We start from the raw sequence: 24,303 nt of genomic DNA, 5'->3' as shown, positions 1-24,303 counted from the left end.
CTAGTCTGGTCTAGTTTGGTCTAGTCTAGTCTAGTCTAGTCTGGTCTAGTCTGATCTGGTCTAGTCTGATCTGGTCTAGTCTGATCTGGTCTAGTCTGGACTAGTCTGGACTAGTCTGGACTAGTCTGGTCTGGTCTAGTCTAGTCTGGTCTAGTCTGGTCTAGTCTGGTCTGGTCTAGTCTGGTCTGATCTGGTCTAGTCTGGTCTGGTCTGGTCTGATCTGATCTGGTCTAGTCTGATCTGGTCTAGTCTGATCTGGTCTAGTCTGATCTGGTCTAGTCTGATCTGGGTGGGTGCTACATGTCTGAGGTTTCCCAGCAGAAAACTGAATCGTCACAGGACGGTTTGAATGTTATCAACGTCTCCCCTGGGTGGTCATAATGTTGTGGCTGATCTTTTTGTGTGGGTGTTTCTTCGTGATTCAACATCTTTAAGCTTCGTTTTGTTTTTTCTGAGCCTCCGTAGTGGAGGAAAAGCACCAGGACGACACCGTCTCCTCACCTCCATGAAGTCCTTCCTCTGGATGGACGAGTGTAGAGCTGCTGGTAACGACTGACCACACATCTGATCCCAGTTCTGAGGAGGGAACCGCACTTTTAATAAACTCATGTCTATATAATAATAACGATTAATAATGAACCGCCCGCCCGCCCGGACTCTGACCTTCTTGTCGGTGAGCTTCTTGCCGGGGTTGGTCTCCTCCGGGTGGTAGAACCAGTTCACCCTGACCACCATGTTGCTGCCCCACGACTCCCACATGCTCTGGATGCGTCCGATGAAGGGGAGGTTGGGTCGGCCGGCCGACAGGAACACGGCGCAGTCCCCGATGCGGATCATCTCCCGGCCGCGGACGATGGCCTTGTAGAAGAGCTTCTTGGCTTTTCCCTTCATACCGCGTCTCTACCAGGGTCAACAGATCAGATACATCGTTTAATCATAATAAGTTATTAGTTTCTATTTACAGTCTGGGATCTATGCAGGATATTTGCTTATGAATCATGAGTAGGTTATATTTAAACAGTCCATCTAAAGAAAAAAAAAAATAAAAATCAAGCTACAAGATAAATTTTAAACCTGAGAAAAAAATGTTGCGCGCAGACTACAGTTATTACGGTAAACGGCCACACTGCTATTAACATTATAGACAGTTAAAATATGTTTAAATATGTTTAAATATGTCAAAATACATGAAACCCTAATTGTCCCTGTTTATTCATTTCATCTTTATGACATTTAATTCTTTATTTATTTATTTATTTTATTTCCGAGCTGTAAATTTCAGCAGTCAGCGCTAACGGGGGGTCATGCTAACCTGTTTTACTACTAGTGTGGGATTATTCTAATAATATTTACTCATCATCACCGTAAAATAGTTCATTCTTAGTCAATTTGCTGCATTAATTCCTCTCAACCAGGAGAAAATGTTTTGATTATGCATGAAAAAAAATAAAATAAAATGAAAAAATACCGTAATATACTGTAATGTACATGTTTGGTGACCCCGCCCAGTTTTACTGGAGGCTGAGGAGGTGAATCTGACTTTATGATAAAATCAAACATAAGCGAGTTATTTTCTGCAGAGCTGATTGTGTCTCTGTTTGTGTCTCTACCTGATTGTGTCTCTGTTTGTGTCTCTGTTTGTGTCTCTACCTGAGTGGGTTTGTGTTTGTGTCTCTACCTGAGTGTGTCTCTGTTTGTGTCTCTACCTGAGTGTGTCTCTGTTTGTGTCTCTACCTGAGTGGGTTTGTGTCTCTACCTGAGTGTGTTTCTGTTTGTGTCTCTACCTGAGTGGGTTTGTGTCTCTACCTGAGTGTGTCTCCGTTTGTGTCTCTACCTGAGTGTGTCTCCGTTTGTGTCTCTACCTGAGTGGGTTTGTGTTTGTGTCTCTACCTGAGTGTGTCTCTGTTTGTGTCTCTACCTGAGTGTGTCTCTGTTTGTGTCTCTACCTGAGTGTGTCTCTGTTTGTGTCTCTACCTGAGTGTGTCTCTGTTTGTGTCTCTACCTGAGTGTGTCTCTGTTTGTGTCTCTACCTGAGTCGGTTTCCCAAACCACTTCCAGAGCTGCCGGGCCGGAAGGAAAGCAGATATTTTGGGTCTGTTCTCGACGCTGGGGAGACGCTGACGTTTGGCCAGCTCCTTCGTCGTGGGGAGGTGGACTCCTTCTCTCCTCTTGGGCCGCCCCGCCTTCCCCTCTCCTCCTCCTCCTCCTCCTCCACCACCTCCTCCTCCTCCACCTGCTCCGTTGGGTTTCGGTTTCGGGGGGCGCCCCCTTTGCCCGGAGCCCTTCCCCGTGGTCGGCTTGGCAGGTTTAGACGGAGCAGGAGCGGCGGGAGCTGGAGAGGAGGCGGGGGAGGGGGAGCGTGAGGGAGGAGGTTCTTCCATCTCCTCCTCCTCTTCCTCTTCTTCTTCTTCCTCCTCTTTTACCTCAACTTCCTTCTTCACCTCCTCCTCCTCCTCCTCTTCTTCTTCTTCTTTTACGTCCTCTTTTGGTTTCTCTTGCACCGGGGGCTTCTGGGCGGGGCCTGGGGGAGGAGGATTAGTAGGAGGAGGTGGAGGAGGAGGAGGAGGAGGTGTAGGGGTCCTCTCCTCATCTGAGCTACAAGAGGAGTCGTCAGTTGAGGAGGAGGACGACGAAGACGACGACGAGGACGACGATGAAGAGGAGCCGGAGCACGAGGAGGAGGAGGAGGAGCAGCTGGAGGTGCATTTCTTCTTCTTCTTCTTTATCTTCCCTTTCTCTTCTTCTTCGTCTGAATCGGAGCTGCTGCTGCTCTGAGACTCCTCCTTCATCTTCCTCTCCGCCTCCTTCTTGGTTTTCTCCTCCGCCTCCTGTCCTCTGACGCCGACTCCTCGACCGTCTGCTTTCTCCTTCGCCAGCGTCGCAACCGCCGCCGCCGCTTTGTAGGCGGAGTCCTTCTCGGCCGCCTCCCTGTCTGGAGCTCTCACTTTGGCCTTCAGCGGCTTCTGATTGGCCGAGGACGTGGCGATGGGGGCGTGGTCTCGCGGCCTGACGCCGCGGCCTTCCAGCAGCATCAGGGCCTTGGTCTTCTTGGTCTTGGGGGAGGTGACGCCCTCGTGGTCCAGCTTGACGAGGGGCTCCGCCGAGAGGGACTTCCTCCGAGGGTCTTTGTCCCCGGAGCTGGACTTGGGTTTGGGGGCGGAGCCGGGCCTGGAGGAGAGCTGGTCACATGGTATCTTCAGTTTAGGCCTGGGAGCTGATGATGCTGATGATGATGAGGAGGACGAGGAGGTGGTGGAGGAAGAGGACGGGGGTCTGGGAGCTAGGGAGGAGCTGGGTTTGGTTGTGGAGAGGCGGGAGATGGGGCTGGGTATGAGTCCCGGTCTGGAGCTGCTGTGGTGGTCTGAGGAGGGCTTGGTTTTGGGGGAGGACGAGGGTCTGGGGGCGGACGAGGAGCCGGGTTTGGACGCGGCGGACGACGCAGACAGAGGAGGCCTGGACATGGGCCGGCTGGAGGCGTAGGAGCCCAGGTTGGGTTCGCTGTACAGGTCCACCGTCAGCACCTTCCCGTAGGTGGAGGGGTAGAGGGACGGGGGGAGAGGCCGGGACGCTTTGGGGACCGGAGCCTGGGCCGAGCTGCTCTTCCTGGGGGGGGCCGGGCTGGGGAGGGTGGGGCTGCCCGTGGGGGACGTGGCAGCGGCGGCGGCGGCGGCCGTGGAGGAGGTGGAGGAGGAGGTGGAGGAGCTTTTACGGGGTTTCGTCTGGGTCCCCATCGTGGGTCTGGAGGCCGGGCGGGGTTTCTGCTGAGGAGCCGGTTTCTGGGTGGAGGAGGGAGGTTTGGCTGGAGTCTGGGAGGAGGCGGAGGAGGAGGAGGAGGATGATGGAGGATCTGCCTTCTCCCGCACGTCTGAGACGACTGAGGTCTCTGGAGGAGGAAGAGGAGAAACTGGGTTCAGGCTTTGTGTTGTGTGGCGATTTCATTTATTTATTTATTTATTTATTTATTTATTTATTTGGGGTCTGCAGTGTCACACGCTGTGAGCTGTGTGCGACAAATCAGCCGCAGAGAAATGAAAACATTACGGTGGAGAAGTGCTTACAAGCTCAAAACAAACCCGGCGTCAGCAAATCGAGACGAGCCGCTTAGATTACACGTTCAGACATTCTGTTGCGTCTGTTGTTTTTTTTAAAGAGACGGAGGTTTGAGCTGCTCACACACGTTTGGTTTTAAACCCGCGGGAGAACTCGAAGAGAGAGAAAACTATTTATCCCATAAAAAAAAGAGGTGAGAAATGAATTGCAACGCCTTGTTTGAACACCAGAGGGAGTAATTTACGTCACTGTCGTATTTAGACCAGACAGAAGAAAGTAGCGAATTAGGCCACGCCCTATTTGGGTGAAACCAAACCACTAGCGTAAATACAAACCCCCACGTAGTCAGTTTATTTTGTGTTTCTATCATTCATCGGCTGGAAAGGGGCCGAAATGACTAACGTAAGTCAGGAGACACATATATGATGTCGTTGCTGAGCAATAATCTGCGATGTTAAATAGAAAATTTAAAAAATAAATAAATAAATATGAGCCGTATGTCCATCGAGCCTCTAAAGGCAAGTTATTCGATTAGCAGTTTCAATTTATACAAAAATAATCTGTAAACATTTACAGTGCAACAGTAAACTGTAGATCATATTCTAACTTAAAACTGCAAAATTTACATCCTAACATTTAATATTAGTTTTTATTTGAAAAAAATGACTTGAAAAAACTCTGGTTTGGATGATGCGTTCATGAAGCTTCCGATATCATAGCGTTCAGGTTACAGGTTAACTCAGAGGAGACAAAATAAGTTTGGTATATTGTCACCATTTGCTAAACATTAAAACATGTACAGCAGATATTTATTTTTATTTCTGAAGCAGTAATTTAAGTTTGACAACTCAGAGCTCATTTTTCCCAATTTGCCTTGAATGCAGCATCAGCTGGATTTCAACCATGTTTTCCACGACCCTCCCCTCCCTTCTTCTGATTGGCTAATGATGTTAGTTTAGGTAATAATTTGTCTGCAAGCTCATTCTGTTCAAAAATAAATAAATAATAATAATCGTATCGTTAACCGAGTGTCAGAAATCGTATCGAGTCATTGAGTATCGAGTATCGTTGCGTCCCCAGAACCGAGCCGCCTCTAGAGGAGCTGGTTTTTGTAGCTCACCTGGTTTGGGTTTGGGTTTGCGACCAGGTTTTCCTTTGATTTTGGGGGTGGTCTCCTCAGGTTTGGTTCCCGCCTCTTTGCCCTCTTTGCTGCATTTGCGGACCCTCCTCCTGGAGCAGCTGGACACCAGCAGGGCCGGGGACGGCTCGGCGCCTGGACACAGGACACAGGACACGGGATGAGACTTTCAGTTTTAATCTGAAAAATCTAAAACTACGACATCTCAGCTTTTCATGCAAGGCAAAGAAAAAGTAACCTGAAATTAACAGAAGCTTCCACAACCACTACAGATAAACCCAACCTGCTTTACTTTGATTTATTTCATTTTTATTTACTTCGTTCACAATATTATCTTTTATTACTTTGAATATATTGTGAATTAATAAATAAATAAGCCCTCGTGGTTCTCTATTTTCTGTTGTTTCTGAACCATGAACTGTGCTGTTTTTGTTGTGATCTGATACAAATTTCTGAACCAATGAACTGTGGAGTCTTTATTTTGTTAATTATTTATCTTAATAAGTTATTTTATGAAGCCAAACTCGATTTATAACTGAACCGTGGAAGCAGGAACATAATCTCTTTTTGCTGTAAAGCTCCGGTGAGTGTGGAGTCAGTCTGGGTTGTAGACGGTGTAGATGTTGTGTGTTTGCTCACAGTGGATCTTGTAGTCCGGAGGCAGTAGCCTGATGTGGGACAGGGGGATACGTCCTGTGTCTCCGTCGTCAAACTCCACCGTGATGAGATCATCGTTCTCGTCGATATCCGAACTTCCTGCGTTGGGATAAACACGACACACGTCAGCAGACGTACACGTTTCTACATTTCTGCATAAAAAAATCACTCATCAGATTTCAACAAAAGCACGAGAAACTAAATGTTTCAATGCAATCGGCTGCATTGTTCACATATATATAGTAATTCTTTCTAAGGATGAAGCCCTGGACGTCATAACGTGTGTTGGTTCTCACCGTTGACGACAGTGCCGGGGTAGAGGCAGCGGTACTGCTGGCTCCAGTAGGCAGCGATGCGGGTTCCCTCTGGGAGGTAGCGCACAGATGGAGGCTTCACGTCGATGATCTGCACAAACAGAATAAATAACTTTTATATGTCGAGCGCCACATGGGTCCAAGCCTTCCTCAAACAGAGGGAGGTGTCGCATTGTGAGCGCAGGGATCTGAGACGGGTCCGGGTTTTACTCACGGCCTCCTGCAGCAGCTGCTCCAGGCAGTAGATGTGAGGCCGGTTCCCTCGCTCCCCTTCCACCACCACGCTGTATCTGCAGGGAGCAAACGAGGAGCGTGGGTCAAAAGTTCGGGGGCGTTAAGGGTTTTTTTTTTAAAACTCCAGACAGAATCCAGAGCTGCAGCAGATCACTGTGAAGTGTAAATGGTCTCGTTCCCAGAGACGGAGCTGAATCCTTATCTTGATTCTGGCGGCTTTGATCTGCACAAGAATGTTTTTTACCAACTAACGCTGCAAAACTGTGGCTCCACTGTCCCTCTACAGAACTCATTAACATCCACAAACAGACAGATGTCATGAAGCAACTATTATTATTATTATTATTATTATTATTATTATTATTTACAGTGATGAAATAGATAGATGCTTTATTAATCCCAAACATTTCACCAAATCTACAACACCACACAAGGCAGAAATTTATAAAAATATTCCAAAGTTTTAAATGTAGAAAAAATAAAAGTTTGCCACGATGGTGTTTGTCTCTGTTTTGGTTTTACCAGGCTCCTGTTTTTAGCCATTGGTAGCGCGACATGGGCTTGTGGTTCACATATAATACATGGAAAACTTAAATTACACTGTAACAGCATTTCAATGTATGAATGTGGAAAAATAATCCGAAAAATAGGCAAAAATTACTCAAAAAAAAGGGGAAAAAATATTCAGAAAAACAGTAAAAAAATAAAATAAAAATAAATTACTGAGAACAGGAAAAAAAATTAAATTATTCAGAAAAACAGGGAAAAAATACTCAACAAAACAGGATATAAGTAAAAATAAATTAATCAAAAAAAAAAATCAGGAATAAAATAAAAATAAACTAATCAGAAAAACAGTAAAAGAAATACTCTGAAAAACAGGAAATAAATAAAAATAAATTAATCAAAAAAAATCAGGAATAAAATAAAAATAAACTACTCAGAAAAATAGTAACAAAAATACTCTGAAAAACAGGAAATAAATAAAAATAAATTAATAAAAAAACAGGGAAAAAAATAAAAATAAACTACTCAGAAAAACAGTAAAAAAAAAAAAATACTCAGAAAAACTGGAAAAAAATTACTTAGGAAAAAATATTTTAATTATTATTATTTCCAAGTGAATGAAATACGCTTCCCTACAAAGTAGTCAGAATCACTCTAAGTGGTTTTGTTTTCACTGGCAAACAGTTAATAATAAGAAGTTGTTGGGTTCATCTGAATTGTTTTGTTTGAAAAATGTGTTGGTTGAATCCTATAAAGACTTTTATCAATGAAACCATTAGAAAATGACATATTAATGCAGCATTTAGAGCTGTGATTGTTTCTTTAGAACGACCACATGTGTGTAGTTCACCTACACTAACCAGTCAGTGTTAAATGGCGTTTACTCACATGTCGGGGGAGTGGACAGTGTTCACGTGTCCAGCGTACAGCAGCTGGTCGTCCATCGGGATCAAGACTCTGAGTCCGTCCACCAGTGAGTCTTTATCCAGCACACACTGCACCGGAGCTGAACACACAAACACGACAACAACACATCCTTCAGTGATCCTGTGTGACGCTCTGATTGTGTATCTGTGAGCGGACGCTGCCGGCACAGACCTGGTGTGGACGATCTCTCTGAGACGCTGTTGCTTCGTGGTGGGAGGAGTTCGTCTTCGCTGAAGCTGCTGTCCTGGTTGGGTTCGAAGTCCTCGTCCGCGGCCATGCTCTCCATCAGCCGGCTCACGGCGCCTCGGGACGGCTGCAGACACACAAACGAATAAAAGGACGGTGAAGATCCTGATCCTGACGTCTGGTCGGACGTAGAAACGTTTTCATATATGTAAACACTCGATCCGGGTTCAGGAACCGAATCAGTTCTGTTTGATCTTTTTCTCCTAAAACTCCCTGAATTTCAGAAACATCACAAGTTATTTTTTTGTTTAAATATGTGTCCGCCCACAAAACCGGTATCAGGTTTGAGGTTTTCAGCCAAGTCTGATCTTTAGTAGTTATTTAATTTAGGTTCAACAAGCTAGATGCAAAACGACGCCTTCGTCTGTTTTAATGGACGTTTGGTTGGAGAAAACCAAAGCAGAAAACGATCAGAGAAGAAAAAGAAGAAGAAGAATCAGTTAAGAGTTTGTTGTATATTGTAAACTGTCTATTCTATTTCTTATTTCTAATTCTTGTATGTAGCTGCTGCAAATACAATTTCCCAGAGGGATCAATAAAGTTGAGTCCAAGTCTAAGAAAAAGAATTAAATAAAAGTAACAAAAAGAACAAGAATAAAAAGAATAAGATCAATAAGAATGTTTGTTGAGGTGGTATTTGTCATGAATCAATGTAACAAACTACATTCAACACCTCAGACACTGAACATTTAAAAGAAAAGTTTCCTGGAGACTAATCTTGCAGAGAGTTTACGCCAGCGTTGGACCAGAGAAACACGACTCAAACACTAACTGTGACTGAAACAAAGACTCACTGGACTGAACGAGACGAGACTTTTAACATTTAAGATCAGATCAGGAAACAGAGCCACGTTAAAACGCTTGGTTTCTTCCCGCTCTGCTTCTTCTCCACCGCAGCCTCCAGCTCCTCTCAGCGCGTTTTCCAAAACAAACTCAGCCGCTCACAGATGGCGAGTGATACAACACTTTGGCAGAAATCACACAACACAGGAGGTTTACTTGTTAAAACTAAACCGTGTTAATTACAACACAACAAGTTAATTTCTTGGGGACTTATTGTTTCCGTGCGCACACGTGTTTTGAGCTGCAGCCAGAGAAGTAACAGCGTGTTTCAGCACGTTTACGGTCTAATAACGCGTCGGGATGATTAAGTTCGCGTCGTTCGTCTTCTCACTGACCTCTCGGGCTTTGGCCTTGGCCTTTGCTTGGCTCTTACGAGTCGGGCTGAGGCTCAGAGGAGGAGGCCCGTCGCTGACCGGGCTGCACAGAGCGGCCGGGCTCTGCAGAGGAGAGTCCTTCGGCTTCTTCTTCTGTGAAAACACACAGAGAAAACATGAATATGGATGAGTGACGGCTGTAAGAGCTCAGCTGCTGCCTGCGACTCGTCCTGTCTGGGCGGCAAGAGAAGAGAAACGCTGCCGGATCTTTAACACACAAACACGTAGAGAAAAAAAAAAAAGTTAAATTACTTGAAAAGAGGAAGATTTAACTTCTAAGTTCTTTTAAAACATGAAAACAGCCTCAAAGGATCCACAGATGTCTAAAAAAAACAGGAGATTTGCATCAAACGAAGGTTAAAATGTAAGATTTATTATCTTATGACAGAGGAAACACAAAGAAAAAAAAGGTGATATGTTCCTGAAACCAGGACAGCGTCATTAAAATCACTTTCATAAGGATTTAAACGATTTAATTTAGCATCCAGTTAATCTGATAAATTAAATCTTGGGAAGTTTATTGTCTCACAAAATAATTCATCATTAAAAGATGATGTGTTGAAGTTAATCACATTTTTCCTACATTACAAGATAATTAATGTTAAATATTAACCTTGTTTCGATGCAAATCTACTTGATTTTAGTCTAAAATCTTTTAGTCGAATCTTATTTTAAGTCATATTTATCTCATTTTAACCTTTTCTTATCCAGCTTTTCTTTCTTTTGCTTCCCTCTCACTCTTTTCTAGTGTTTTTTAGATTAAAACAAGTAGATTTTTATCAATATTATAGATTTATTGTGTTATAATTTTGAACACTGTGCTTAAATTCAGCACATCATCTTTAAATAAGGTCACATGTTCTTGAAACTGGTACAGACGCATTTAAATTGAGAATCTATATGTAATTCATTGTTTCAAGATGTTAATCACATTTTTCTGACATTATATGACAATCAATCTTAAATATTAACATTGTTTCAATGCAAATCTACTACTTTTTATTTTAAAATCTTCTAGTCAAATCTTTTATTATGTGATTTTTCTTATTTTAAGTCAAATTTATCTCATTTTAACACTTTTTTTTTTTTAGTGTCCAGCTTCTTTCCTCCTCTTCCACTTTTTCTAGTGTTTTTAGACTAAAAACAAGTAGATTTTCATCAATACTCATACAATATTCAAGATTTATTGTGTTATAATGTAGAAAAGTGTCGAACATGTTCTTAAAACTGGTACAAACACGTTTAAATCCAGAATCATGTTCATAATATGTAGGAAAATGGATTTAAATTTAGAATCCAGCGCTTTGATTCATTATTTTAAGATGACGTGTTGAGGTTAATCAGATTTTTCTGACATTATAAGATAATAAATCTTAAATATTGACCTTTTTTCGATACAAATTTACTTGTTTTTTGTTTTTTTTTAAATCTTTTAGTCAAATCTTCCTCTTCTATTATCATGATGATTTTGCTTATTTTAAGTCATATTTTAGAATTTTTTAAGTCATAGTTTTTGCAGCGTTATCAAGCCTCTCTTTAACCTTTTCTGGTGTTTTAGACTAAAAACAAGTAGATTTCCATAAATACTCGTACAATATTCAATATTTAACGTGTTATAACGTAGAATAGTGTAAAGTATGTTCTTAAAACTCGTTAAGACACATTTAAATTGAGAATTATGTTCATTAATAGTATTTTTCTTTGACGTACTTTCACCACATCCTTCCCGTCCCTGCCGGGCGCCGTGGGTTTGGGTCGGGCCGGCGGCTTCGATGGGAGAGGTGGAGCCGAGCCGGAGGAGGAGGAGGAAGATGAAGAAGAGGAGGAGGAGGAGGAGGAGCTCTGATTGGCCGAGGACGCGGACGCCTGATTGGCCGAGGTGGTGGCGTCGTGGAGGAAGATCCTCTCGCTGCGGCGCCGGTTCCAGCCCTCGTCCTCGCTGAAGCCGCCGAACCCGCCGGAGGAGCCCAGGTCGAAGCTGAATCTCCGCGGCGACCGCGGCGAGGGGCGCGGCTTGGGGAGGGGCTTGCGCTTGGCCGGCTGGGCGTCGTCCCGCTTGGAGGGGCTGCTCTGGTCGACGCGGCGGGTCGCCGGGGGCAACAGGGGGAGCTCCGGCGCCGAGCGCTTCCCGTGCAGCAGAGACGGGAACTTCCTCAGCTTCCTCAAGTCTGAGCCCGAGTCCGACCACTCGCACTCGGACGAACCTGAGGGAGGAATAAAAGTCAAACATGAAGCCAGGAATAAACTTAAACTAAATCAATACCTCCTCCCCCCCCACGCTGAAGAGGATTTATTGATCAGTGTGAAACTAATACATAATTCAAGGCTGAATCATTACAGCCTCCCTGATGTGACAATTGGAAATGAATTTAAATTTAACGCCCGGCCGGCGAAGCTGCTCAACCACAAAAAAACACGATTACAGTCTGGGGACGAGCGTCGGGGGGGTTGTTGTGAAGCGAAGAAATCTGCAAGAAACATGAGACTTGTTTCAGGTTTTACCCAGAGTGCTTTGCCTGCTGCTGTGTTTGCCGTCGTGGAGGAGGCTCAGCGGGGTGGAGCTGACGGGGAGGGCGCTCGCCGCGAACCTGGCCAGGAGGCCCAACCCGCTCTCCTCACAGCCGCCTTCCTCCGAGTCCGACTCCTCCTCTTCCTCCTCCTCCTCCTCCTCCTCATCCTCTGAGGTTTCTGCATCAGAGAGAAAATCGTCAGCTCGGGGCACGGACGTAAATCAGAGCACGGATCGGATCAAATCACCTCAGAAATCAACCTGCAGGGTGAAGATTTATGTAAACACACGAGAAGCTGAGCGGAAACGAGAGGAAGGGGAAGATTCGCCGCCCGAAAATAAAACCCCACTGAGCAGCCTGAACTTCACACTGTGAGAAACACCTGCTGCAGCCGAGCCCGAGATTAAATCCTCCTCCCACACGACAAGGCAGCAAGAAAAGCCGAGGCGCTAGCGTAGCGTAGCGTAGCATAGCGTAGCGGAGTGCAGGTTAGAGGTGTGTTGCTGGAGGTTAGCGGATGAACAGAGAGGAGCGTCTCCTCCTGCTGGGTTGGGTTGGGGGTTGGGGGGGAGGGAGGGGGAAGCTGTTGTGTTAGAGAGTTAACACTGAGGCTGGATGGATGCACAGTACAACAACGTGTTTTTTTTGTGAATAGGCCGCAGATTTGTGCGTTGTACTGTGAATCCGCTGAGAAGACAGACGACACGAGAAGCAGGCACTGAGAGGACAGCCCTGTGAGGCCCCTTTTTGTGTTTTTTTGTGGTTCGGGTAACCATGGTTACGTCCTCCGCAGCCTTCAAACTTTTGCACGGGGCGGGAACGCGTAACCATGGTTACGCAAATAAAAAAAAAGCAAAACAATATATATATATTTACGAATAATAAAAGTGTGGCTCAAAAAATTTCAGTCCGTGTTAGTGGTCAATGAAGAATAGAGGGAGGGGCACTTCCTACTTACAGAGCAGGTGACAGGGGTGTGGCCTCAGGCATGGCGGGGCGGGGCAGGGCAGGGCAGGGCGGGGCATGGCGGCGGCCTAGCCGTAGCGTAGCCTAGCCTTAGCGCGGTCTTAGCTTAAAGCAGTGACGGCTCAAGGCTGCGCTAGTCCTTCGCCAAGCGTCTGTAATGTCGCGGTAGCAGCAGCAGCAGCAGCAGCAGCAGCAGCACAAGCACATGGAACAGGCTGAGAGACACTCAAAGCATCATGGGTAAGGACAAGAGGGAGGGGGGAGGAGAGGACAGAGGGGACAGAGCAAGGTGTCTGAGAGAGCAACGTAAAGGGAGAAGGGTTATTTGAAGGTTTAGTAGACAAACAGGAGGAGCTCTATTGTCCAAATATCCCCAAACATTCAGAGAAAAACACATTTAATCTTTTAAAAAGTTCAAAAATAAAAGAAAAAGCAGAGCAGCTGATCTGTTTGCGTGAGGACTGAAGGGATATTTGACAAGCAGAGCGCTGTAAAGGATGTGTGAGGTGCAGCTGGACAGACGGAGACGGACGGACGGACGGAGACGGACGAGATGAGGCAGACACAAGGACGACAGCGCTTCGCACTCTGCACCGATCAAATCGACACCTTTAATAAAGCTCAAAAACTGCAAATACAAAATTTAGAAAAAAATATCTCACAAAAAAATTCACACAAATATTTTTTTGTTTGTTTTTTTTCTGTTTTTTTTTTTTTTTACAAATGCTACAAAAAGAGACAAAAAAACACACACATTTTGCATCAATCCAGGCAATAAAACACAACTCTTCTTTAAAAAGTAAAAACACACACACACGCACACACACACACACACACACGTTGGCAACTTCTGCAGCGAGAGAGGTAGAGATGGTCGAGCTAATAAAGCACAGTCTGAGACAAAAAAAAAAATAAAAAATGGCCGCCGTGGCGCGCGAGCGGCAAGGAAGGCGCTAAGACGCGGTTACGGTCTGACAGCGAGAGATTTGGTCAGTAACCTTGGTCGAAGGAGTCGTCGGAGGAGCTGAGGCCGGCCTCCTCCAGCAGCAGCGATAAGTGCTTGTGTTTCTTCTTCTGAGGCTTCTGGCCGGACGACGACGACGACGGCGGCGGCGGCGGCGGCCGCTGCGGCGAAGGCGGCGGCGACGACGACGACGTCCTCTTCCTGGCCAGGTTGCCGTGGGAACGCGGCCCCGAGAGAGGGAGCCAGCCCCCCCGGGCCGAGCTGTGCTCCTCCGAGTCCGAGTCTGAGAGTGCGGAGAGAGGACGGTTAATGATTCACGAGGAGACGTCACAGAATCAACCAGACCTCAGGGAAACGCGCTTTATTCAGAAACGATCAGAGGTCGCCAACGATTTCAGACCAAGGACCCAAAACTGATGGAGACGTGAAGCAGAGACCCCCGGGTCACTATATATGATACTGATAAATATCAAGTATCATCCTGCATTCAATATTAAGCTATTCAAATAAATGATAGACAGCTGCTTTGTGATTGGCTCAGCAGCGATGGGGGCGGGGCCTACTGTGTATGGGAGGGTTTGATTGACAGGTCTCCGATAAAGTCGATTTATCGCTTTACTAAAACGTGTTGGATTCATGTTAATGTGTATTTAAAGAAATTTAAATTTGTGGGGAAAATAATACACATACATGAAAAAATGTCCAATCAACCAAAGAGTTTGCGACTTGTGTTATAGGATGTGTAATAACAGAGTTCTAGTTATACTGATGCTATTTTCTTTTAAAATAAACCTTTCTCTTGTATATTTTCAATATATTTTTTAGTATTTATTATTTTAACTTTCTCTTGTACTTCTTTTTACACTGTGTTGTTCATACTTGTGTGTTTCTTTTGCACTGATGAGGAGAAACTATAATAACTATAAAGGTCATTCTAGGGACTCGGCTAAATGTTTGATACTGTTTTACCTGTTTTACCGTATGAAGTATTTCCCCATGAAGACAATAAAGTCTAAACTCTCTGGAAGATTTCTCTCCAGGAAACTTTTCTTTAAAACGTTCATTGTTTTTTGTTGTTTCTTCGTTGCATCATTCACTAATTCCTGTCATAATTTTGGTTCTTTGACGTTAGCCAACCGCTATTAAACAGAACAAGGTGTTGTGACGCCACAGAGACGCACTTTCGTTTCCTTCTCACTATAATTTAAAATAAATAAATAAATTTCAACTTGGAGAATAAAGTCGCATCAGCAACTTTTAGTGTATTTGAGTTGATTTTACTTTTGTTGTAACGTTTGTATCTGTTTTGCATTCTTATGAAAAGTATGAAAAGTGCTAAATAAATAAATAAAGTTTGGTTTGATGTTGTATTTTGACTTTTTTCCTCATGAGTGGCCTTAATATTCTTCTATATTTAATGTTACCGTATTATGTGAATATGTAAATTATCTTATATTATCTTATATTCTATGAACTCCTGCCTCCTTTCTCTTCAGATACTCACTGTTGGAGCAGCTGCTGAGCTCCGACCTCGTGGGAGAAAACAGAGCGGCCTTCTTGGGACTTTTCACCTTCCCGCCGCTCTCCGAGGACTTGGCGGCCATCTTGAGCTTGGCCCCTTTGGCCGAGGAGTGGACGCCTCCTCGCTCCTTGGTCCGACCCTCGGAGGACTTGCCCTTGGACTTGGCCAGTTTGGAGGCGGAGCCGAGTTTTCGGGAGGCGCCGATGGAGCCGAGCTGGGAGAGCGACAGCGCTCGGTCCAGGTCCGACGCCAGCTGCTCCTGCTCGCACACGAGGCCACGCTTCGACTTCAGCACCTACGACCAGGAGGAGACATTTAACGGGTCAGACCTGACGCCTCCTCACAGCGCCTCCTCACGCCAGCCTCCTCACAGAGACGTACCTCCAGAGCGTGGCTCGTCGACGGCTCCTGATCGCTCCACATCTTCTTCTTTTTCTTCTTCTTCTTCACCTTCATCACTCCTCCTCCGCCTCCTCCTGCCTCCGTCTCCTCTTCTTCTCTGGAAACCCGAAACCTCTTCCTCTGTCCGTCCCCTGCTTCGGAGTCCTCAGAGTATTGCACCGTCCGTCCCACCCTGAGACACATTTATTAACATCGGCCGTTTAGAGAGACGCCGGGTTAAACTAGACCAGGTTTCATACGTGTGAGGACAGACTCACTTTCCAGGCCTGCTGTCCAGTTTGGGGGGCGTGGCCAAGTGTTTCCTCTTCCTGGGTCGTCCTCTGCCCCGTCTGGTCAGACTCCGCCTCTCGTCCTCCTGCTGCTGCCGCTCACTGGAAACAACCCAGGGAGAGAGAAACAACCGGAATAAAACTTCTTCTGTCTCCTCCTTGTCCATCTTCTCCTCTAAAGTTAAACAAAGCGCTCGTCTCCTCCTCCTCTTCCTGTTTTATTTCTATCCGTTTTAAATCAAATCATCTCATTCATCACGTGATGCGAGTCAAACGAGACGAACCGTTTGTCCCTGCGTCTCTGCAGTTTGCTCAGCTCTCTCTGCTTGTCTTTGTACGTCTTCTGCAGCTCGGCCAGATGAACCCGATACTCCACCTCCACGGCGTCCAACACGTCCAACGACATTTTACTGTACAGCTGCAGAGACGACAGAAGGAAGTGAGAACAATGACTTCACAAAAATAACTTCACGATCTGATTTATCTGTTTGTTTGTTTGTTTTTTTAAAGTTTTTTTTTTTTTTTTTTTACCGGCTCCTCCTTCCTCTGCCTCCAGCTGTACTTCTTGTTGGGGTCCAACGTCCTGGCGAGATCGATGTGGGACTGTTTCTCGATGGCGTCCAACAGAATCTGTCTGCTCGCTTCAAGAAGACAGTCCAGACCCTCCAGAGTCAGATCTGTAAAAAAAAAAAATAATGAATAAAAAATCCTGAGTCTGAACATTTTTCCTGGGGTTGGACGGGTCAAGCTAATTAATAATTAATCAATTAATATGATAATTCATTTGAGGAGTTATTCAATTAACAATTTAACCATTTAATTCAGTTTCTATTTATATTCTGCTAGAAACTATTTAAGGACTACTGGTTATTTTGTGTATTATTGGCATTGCTATTATTATTATTATTATTATTATTATTATATGACGTGGGACATTATTGTTCTGTTAATATTGTATTGAAGTAAGAAGGTGACATTAATACTTTAAACTTCACCTGCACAATTTGCCTCATTTGGTGATTTTCAGTTTTATTGGTTTGTTGTATTGTGCAAATGAATAAATAAATAAAAATAAATTCAAGTTATAGACCATAATCTAACTCTAAATTTCAAAAATTTACATCCTAACATTTAATATTAGTCATTCTACTACTTAGACGATGCGTTCATGAAAACTCGGAAATTCTGTATTCCAACTCAGAAGCTTCAGACATATCATAACGTTCACGTTACAGGTTAAAGGAGAAAAAATAAGTTTGCTGAACATTAAAACATGCGCAGCAGATATTTATTTTTATTTTGGAAGCAGCAACTTCCGAGTAACTTTTTCCCGAGTTGTCTTGAATGCAGCATCAGCTGGATCTCAACCAGGTTTTCCAGACTCACACTACTTCTGACTGTTTGTTTTCTGATCTGAATACTTTAAGCCCTGTTAGAACGATGCTAGCGGCTAAATGCTAACAGAGCTGCTGGAGAGGAGGTGGTACCTTGCTCCTGGCTCATGTGCTCCATCTCTTGTTGAGCCATCTGGCTGAGCAGGGCCATCCCCTCCAGCGCCACCATCTCCAGCGGCCCCGCGCCGCTGCAGTCTGCCCCAACACGAAGGGCGTCCGTCTGCGGGACGAGCGTCGGGGCGGGCGGGGTGTCGGGGCGGGCCTGGGCCATCTCGCTAGCCGTTAGCAGGGCGAACATCCCCGCCATGGGGTCCTCCGGACAGAGGAGCGAGAGTGGAGAGCTGGAGGAGGAGGAGGTGGAGGTGGAGGGGGGAAGGGGCTCGGCGGTGCTTTCTTTCAGACCTGAGCTGATGGTGGCGTCTGGATGTTCTCGTTCGCCGCTGCTGGTTTTTATCCGAGCCGGTTCCTGGTTGTCAGAGTCCAGAGAGACGCGTGATGGAGGGTAGAGGCCCGGATCCTGCAGGACTTTTGGTTTCGGTTCAGGATCTTTGAGCGGAGGGGGCGAGGGGTAAGCTGCCTGACAGGAGTAAGACGACACTTCCATTTTGATTTGATCCTTCTCTTCCTCCCGGACGTCCAGCTCTCGTCGTGGAGGAGGAGGACTGGGGACGTGGAGGGCCTCCTCCTCGTCCTCCGCTCCGTCTTTGTCGTCTCTGACGGGGCTGCAGCTCCTCGGCCGCAGGGGGACGAACGGCTCCGGCGTCACGGCGATACGAGGCGGCTCCACGCCGGGCTCCTGCTTCAGGAAAGATCCCTTCTTGGATGGCTCCAGTTTCTGAGGCTTGATGTCGGCGTCCAGGAGCCGCGGGTGGAGGTGGGACGAGGGTAAAGGGGCGGCGGAGACCGGAGAGCAGGGGCGACGGGGAGGGACAGCTTCAGGGTTTTCTCCGGACGGAGGTGGGAGGTGATACGGGGGGAAAGGTGAACCAAAGGGGGCAGTGATGGACTGGTACGGGTAACCTGGAGGAAGATCTGGGGACAGAGGGAAAAAAAAAGAAATATAAAGATTACAGGAACAGACAAGTGGTTTTTCAGACATACTGATATAAAACTAAAACAAATAAGCAATGGAAACACTTTTTTGGAGATGTTGCAGGAGGTCATGTGACCAGTTCATTTGAAATCCATCTTCCTCAAAGTGACGAGAATTTACGAGAATTACAGCTCAATCGCAAAACACCTTTCAATGGAAACACGTGCAAAGCATAATTGACCCCAAACAAGGTCCGTCAGGATAGAATGAGCTACAGCCACAGTGATAGCTAGCTAGCTAGCTACCGTCAAGCTAGCTAACGTCAAGCTAGCTAACGTCAAGCTAGCAAGACGCTCGTATATAAACTGTACTTTAAAGTTGTTGTTACTATTATCGAAACTTATGTTACACATTAATACTATGATGTTTGCTAGCTAACTAGCGAGTTAACATTAGCTAGCTAACTTTAGCTGTTGTGTTGCATCTCAATGCTAGGACCTCTCTCTCTCTCTAACGTTATGTTTCTTCACATCGAAGTTGAACATCGCGTCCCAACAGGCAACTTAAACTTTTTTTAAAAGTTTTGTTTTCATCTTTCTTGTAGCATTTTGTGAATGGACTTAGATTAGATTAGATTTGAGTTACATAGCTATGTTTCCATTACAAAAGCCCCGCCCCCTTAGTTACTGTTGCTAGCCCAGTAACTAAGGGGGCGGGGCTAGCAGCAGTAACTATGAGGGCAGGGATAGCGACAGTAACTTAAGGGGCGGGGCTAGCAACAGTAACTAAGGGGGCGGGGCTAGCAACAGTAACTAAGGGGGCGGGGCTAGCAACAGTAACTAAGGGGGCGGGGCTAGCAACAGTAACTAAGTGGGCGGGGCTTTTGTAATGGAATCATAGCTTCTGTCGAACTTTTCTCTTCAGGTCTTCACACTCACCTGAGTAGATGCCTTGAAAGGGGGCGGGCGGCAACTTCTGCCCCTCCCTCTGCTCCCTCCGCCCCACCTCCCGCTCCTCGACCACCTCCTGTTTGGGGCGCCGTGGCGAGGCCGGGGGCGGGGAGGCCGGGGGCGGCGAGGCCGGGTGGTGAGGCAGAGGCTTGGGCGGGTGAGACGACGCCCTCTGCCCTCCGCCGTCCTCCGACTTGAGCGTGGTCACCGGGGAGCGGAGGGGGGGCAGCGGGGCGAGGGAGGACGTGGACGGGAGGGTGGCGGGCGAGCGGCAGGGGGGGGCGTGCTTGCGGGGGTGCAGGACCGGCGAGGGAGACGGGGAGGATATGGAGGAGGGGCGGGGCTTCGGCTCCGCGGTGCGCTTGTCGGCTTTGTCTTCCATCTCCGGCCGGTGCTCGCTGGCCTTTAAACGCTCCTGGAGAACGGACGACACGTTACAAATATCTGCATCAGGTGTTTTAAAGTAAAAAAACTCACTGAACTTCATGTGTATCTGCATCAGACTAAAGCTTTATTCACACGGGATTAGTTTCACCAGTAATTTGTAATAATGTCAGAGGTCGTCGATGATCTTAATCCCACGATAATCGTCCAGATTTGTAATTTGTAAAGTAAAAAAATCACACACGCAAATTACCTGAACCCTGTTTCTGGTCCTGTGACAAAACTAATCCAGTGTGAATCGACATCTCTTTAGTTTTTTGTTTGATTTGCAGCTTTTTTCCGCCTCTTGTCACTTAAGAATTATGAAGGATGTGCTATAATTCAAAGTTTGGATGTTCAGACGTTAAGGAGCAAAGTTTAGACCAGGAATGAAATGATTAAATCAAGCAATAATGTGTTCATCTGTATAGGAGGAGCTAAAACTGTCTGACATGCAGTGGAGAGTAGCAGAGCCGTAACAGATAATTAGTCTGTTTATCCCGTGTGAATGAACCACATGAAACAGCATCAGGTAAAACTAATCTATAAACTGTTCCGCTGTGTTTTATGTCGTTACGTCTCTTTTAGATTTGGTCGACTTACGACGAGCTGCGCGTTCCTCTGCAGCTCCAGCACCTGAACCGTGTGCTGCTGGATCATGAGCAGCTCCTGCTGCCGGAGCATCTGCTGCTGAGAGAGGAGCTGCAGCTGGGCGGCGTGCTGCAGGGAACCGCCGGTACCGTACACGCTCGACCACACCGGGCCTCCGCGGTCCAGGACGTCGCCTCCTGCAGGACGACAGGAGCAAGAGACGCAACTTACAAACAGTTCAAACTGTTTAAGAGATGAACCAAGAAAACTGTTACAGATGTTTTTGTTTTAGAAATACCGTTCAAAATCAAACAAATAAAACAATGAAATATTTTACTTGTACATTCACTTATTTAAGATTAAGGATTTGCTCATATATTGTTAGCCTAATAGCATAATAGCATAACTGCCCAAGCCATTTTTTTGACTGACTATAGAGGGTATGAATGTGATGTCACAGCAAAATGAATTCTCCGTTGTTACGGAGGACAGTTGATCATGGAGATTAGCAGCATTAGCTTGAACCATGGGCTTTAATAGCGTCTAAATTGTAAAATGAATTAAAAAGGTTTGTGGTTGTTCTTGTTTTGGTGTAGTTGTGGCCGACAGAAACTATTTTAGTTCCAACAACAAACAGAATATTTGCATCACTCTTCATCATCCTTTTAACGCTACAGTATTATATGGCTAACGCTACTTCTCAGTAAAGCTCTTAGCGATTGCATCTTTTATTTAGCTAAATTCATAACTGAAATGACCTAAAACTAACTGAAAATGAGACTAATCCACTTTTCTAAATCCACACTAGTTCATATGGATCATTGTCGAGTCCAATTGTCCTTAATTTGATCTGATAATCCACATTTTTCCAGGTTCAAGAGCTTTTTAACTTACTAATTACACTTTATACAACAGGATGTGACATCACAATGATTGACAGTTGCTAATGACAACCATGATAGAGGAGCATGAGAAAATCCAATAACGACTTGTTTAGTTTTGTTTTCTCCATAAATTAAAGGACAAAAGGTTTTAAAATGGAATTCAAATAAACTCTTACAATAATAATAATAATCATTTCTGTGGAGCATCACGACATGAGGCAGCAGAAAGACTCAAACCGTCTTCCTTGTTTCTATCGAGCACTAAGTGAGAGTGAGATCGAGCGGTCGTACCGTAGTGTGGCAGGTGTTCGGTGGGGATGACGATGAGCTGCCCAGACTGTGGGTCCCGGGCAAACTGGTATGGAGGATGCATGGAGCTGGGCAGCGAGGGGGGGTAGCCGGGAGGGAGGGTCTGATGGAGCGAGGAAGGACCCAGACCTGAAAGAAAGAGGGGGAAAATATTCATATTTTTACTCTTAAAAGCACAGTCTGAACTCCTTTTAGGAGGATGTTGTTGTTTTTTTGTGTGTCTAGACTGAGATGGCCCTGGGGGAGTACGAGCATGTGTCTTGTGTGTCGCTAAGCTCGCGTCAAGTATGCGCGTCCTGTTATTTCTGGACAGAGAGCAGATCTGGAATGTCCTGCAAGGATCAGGAATGTCTGCGGCACTTGACCCCTCTGGACGAACCACTCCACAGATCGACACCTCCTCCTCCTCCTCCTCCTCCTCCTCCTCCAATCGGAGGAGGCCACGCGTGTGCATGGAGACGTTTTGCGAGCGCGTCGATCGGATTTAGATGCCGATGACAGACGGCGAGATGCAGATGCTCGAGGATAAAGGGCAGACGTTGCTACATCTGTGCACAGCTGCTTCACTTTACATGGAAATACGCTGAGACAAGTCTTCACACAACTGTGGTTTTAATTTAATTAAAAGAAATTAGAAATAGAACTCAAGCAGATCTGCTTTTGAAAGATCTGACATTGATTCATTAAAGCCTCGGTGCAAAGTTTTCTATGAAATCTTAATATAAATGGCAGCAAGTGTCGCCCAAGATCCAAAACATGACGGAAGTTAAAACTCTGAGAGCAACGTTGGGTTTAAAAAGTATGACAACATAACGGACGACATAAACTAAATTTCAAGCAACTTCATTTTGTTTAATTAAAAAAAAAAATTGTATTCACTTATTTTATAATTCATAAAATTTAGAATTCATTATATAATTTAGAATTTTTATATTTTACAATTTTATAAATAGTATATTGTGTTTTTTCTACTTTTATTGTTTATGATTGTTTATTTTATTTATTTTTTTTGTTATGTATTGTGTATGGTGTTGAGTGTCTGTATATTGCTGCTGCAAATGTGTAATTTTCCACTTTAGGATGAATAAATTATCAATCTATCTGAACATTGTGGAAATATTTCTCAAAATATAATTGTACTGGAACTGAAATATAAATAAAACACATTAAATCAATTCAGCAACGCACATTAATGAACTTTCAATCAATAACAGTTAATTGGAAGCGGAAAAAAACTCCTTAATTTTTTTTGTCGATACTTATTTTATTATTTTGCTACACATCTCTACAAAAGAGTCGCGATTAATTTTGTGTCATTCTTGATTAACTGATTAATTTGTTCACTTTCCAAAAAAAAAAAGGGAAATTCATGTCTGTGAAGTTTGTTGGGTATCCAGGTCATACATATCCATTATATTTATATATAGTACAGTATTATTATGATTATTATTATTATTAGACAGACGTACTGTACGGGGAGCCGGAGAGCCAGACTGGAGGAGCTCCAGGCCGGTGCATCCAGGGGTGAGAGGTCAGAGTTGAGGGGTCAGGGGGCCATCGCCCGGCCCCTGCCAGGGCCGCGCCTCCTGTGACCATGAGGTTGGGGGTCATGAGGCTGGGCGTCATCATATTTGGCGTCAGGCCGCTGGACAGAGGGGCCGGGTGAATCTGGGGGAAGTCTGCCAGCTCCTTGGGCTCTCTGGACGGAAAAGAGATTTAATTTTACACCGTGTTGAGAGACAGATTTTACAGACAGAAAAGATGTTTATTTTTGCTGCAGCTGAAGCTTTAAAGCCTGTGACTGACCGACTGGTCGCGGGTGTCAGGTTGTTAAAAACTGTAACTTCAGCATGTGGTTAATTACTGACGGCATCATGTTGAGTTATTCATTCTTTCATTCATTTATTGAATAATAATGTCTTTATTTACTTTTATTACCAGACACCACAGCAGTGAAACCACAGTGTTGGTGAACTTTCCAGTTACGATTCGAGTTTGATGTTTTTTTTTTTTTGGTTGTGGTTTTGAAGCTAATCTGGAATCTAGCATCAGAATCTCTTCCTAGCCATCCAGCTAATAGCAGCATTTCTGAGCCTCCCCGCTAAATAGTAGCTTTTTCTTAACTGGTAGCTAACAGTAGGTCTTCCTAGCTTGCTAATATTTTCTCCACCTAAACTCCCAGTTAGCTTTTCCTAGCTTCACAGCTAACAGAAGCTTATCCTAGGTTCATAGCCTCTTACCTAGCAGAAGCACTTTCTAGCTTCCTAGCCTAGTTACTAACAGTAGCGCTTCCTAGTTTCCTCGTCTTACGGCTAATAGTAGCTTTTCCTAGCTTCTCAGCTAATAGTAGATTTCCTAGCTTGACGACTAATAGAAGCTCATCCCAGTTTGGTAGCCTCCTAGCTTACAGTAGCCATTCATAGCTTTCTAGCCTAGTTGTTAATAGTAGTTCTTCCTAGCTTCTAGCCCTAACTAGTACTGTTCTGCTAGCTTCTATAAGCCTCTTCAAGCTAAAGTAGCTTTTGCTTCCTGTCTAGTGTAAGGCTCTCCTAGTTTAATAGCCTCTAGCTAAAGTAGCTTTGCTAGCTCTCGGTATAGTTGCTTCCTAGCGTTATAGCCTCTTAGCTAATAGTAGCTTTCCCTAGCCTCTCGGGTAATAGTAGGTCTTCTAAGCTTCATAGCCTCATAGCTAATAGCAGCTTTTCCTAGCCTCTCAGGTAATAATAGTTCTTCCTAGCTTCATAGCCCCTTAGCTAATAGTAGCTTTTGCTAGCCTCCTAGGTAATAGTAGCTTCT

The 24,303-nt window shown here is 45.1% G+C and overlaps 1 protein-coding gene across 3 annotated transcripts in view; it reads right to left on the bottom strand.

Moving 5' to 3' along the window:
• tnrc18 (trinucleotide repeat containing 18) overlaps positions 1 to 24,303 on the bottom strand; it is a 61,682-nt gene that overhangs the window by 5,385 nt on the left and 31,994 nt on the right. For 2 of the 3 annotated variants that reach the window (XM_047570825.1, XM_047570826.1), the window contains exons 7-29: positions 22,977 to 23,206; positions 21,490 to 21,636; positions 20,327 to 20,511; positions 19,289 to 19,715; positions 17,411 to 18,349; positions 16,455 to 16,600; positions 16,208 to 16,341; positions 15,912 to 16,025; positions 15,634 to 15,826; positions 15,235 to 15,547; positions 13,765 to 14,013; positions 11,793 to 11,978; positions 11,001 to 11,494; positions 9,252 to 9,383; positions 7,999 to 8,140; positions 7,789 to 7,906; positions 6,374 to 6,449; positions 6,142 to 6,250; positions 5,828 to 5,944; positions 5,171 to 5,323; positions 2,031 to 3,883; positions 664 to 900; positions 502 to 576 (exon numbers count right to left, since the gene is read on the bottom strand). In XM_047570825.1, the coding sequence (XP_047426781.1) occupies positions 502 to 576; positions 664 to 900; positions 2,031 to 3,883; positions 5,171 to 5,323; positions 5,828 to 5,944; positions 6,142 to 6,250; positions 6,374 to 6,449; positions 7,789 to 7,906; positions 7,999 to 8,140; positions 9,252 to 9,383; positions 11,001 to 11,494; positions 11,793 to 11,978; positions 13,765 to 14,013; positions 15,235 to 15,547; positions 15,634 to 15,826; positions 15,912 to 16,025; positions 16,208 to 16,341; positions 16,455 to 16,600; positions 17,411 to 18,349; positions 19,289 to 19,715; positions 20,327 to 20,511; positions 21,490 to 21,636; positions 22,977 to 23,206 (6,769 nt within the window). The remainder of the gene's footprint in view (positions 1 to 501; positions 577 to 663; positions 901 to 2,030; positions 3,884 to 5,170; positions 5,324 to 5,827; positions 5,945 to 6,141; positions 6,251 to 6,373; positions 6,450 to 7,788; positions 7,907 to 7,998; positions 8,141 to 9,251; positions 9,384 to 11,000; positions 11,495 to 11,792; positions 11,979 to 13,764; positions 14,014 to 15,234; positions 15,548 to 15,633; positions 15,827 to 15,911; positions 16,026 to 16,207; positions 16,342 to 16,454; positions 16,601 to 17,410; positions 18,350 to 19,288; positions 19,716 to 20,326; positions 20,512 to 21,489; positions 21,637 to 22,976; positions 23,207 to 24,303) is intronic. The other variant, XM_047570827.1, reaches the window with a different exon arrangement.

This window comes from Mugil cephalus, chromosome 20 (genome assembly GCF_022458985.1).
Source record: "Mugil cephalus isolate CIBA_MC_2020 chromosome 20, CIBA_Mcephalus_1.1, whole genome shotgun sequence".
Classification (NCBI taxonomy): domain Eukaryota; kingdom Metazoa; phylum Chordata; class Actinopteri; order Mugiliformes; family Mugilidae; genus Mugil; species Mugil cephalus.
The sequence above is the reverse complement of the archived record's forward strand: the minus strand, read 5'-3'. Positions and strand labels throughout refer to the sequence as shown.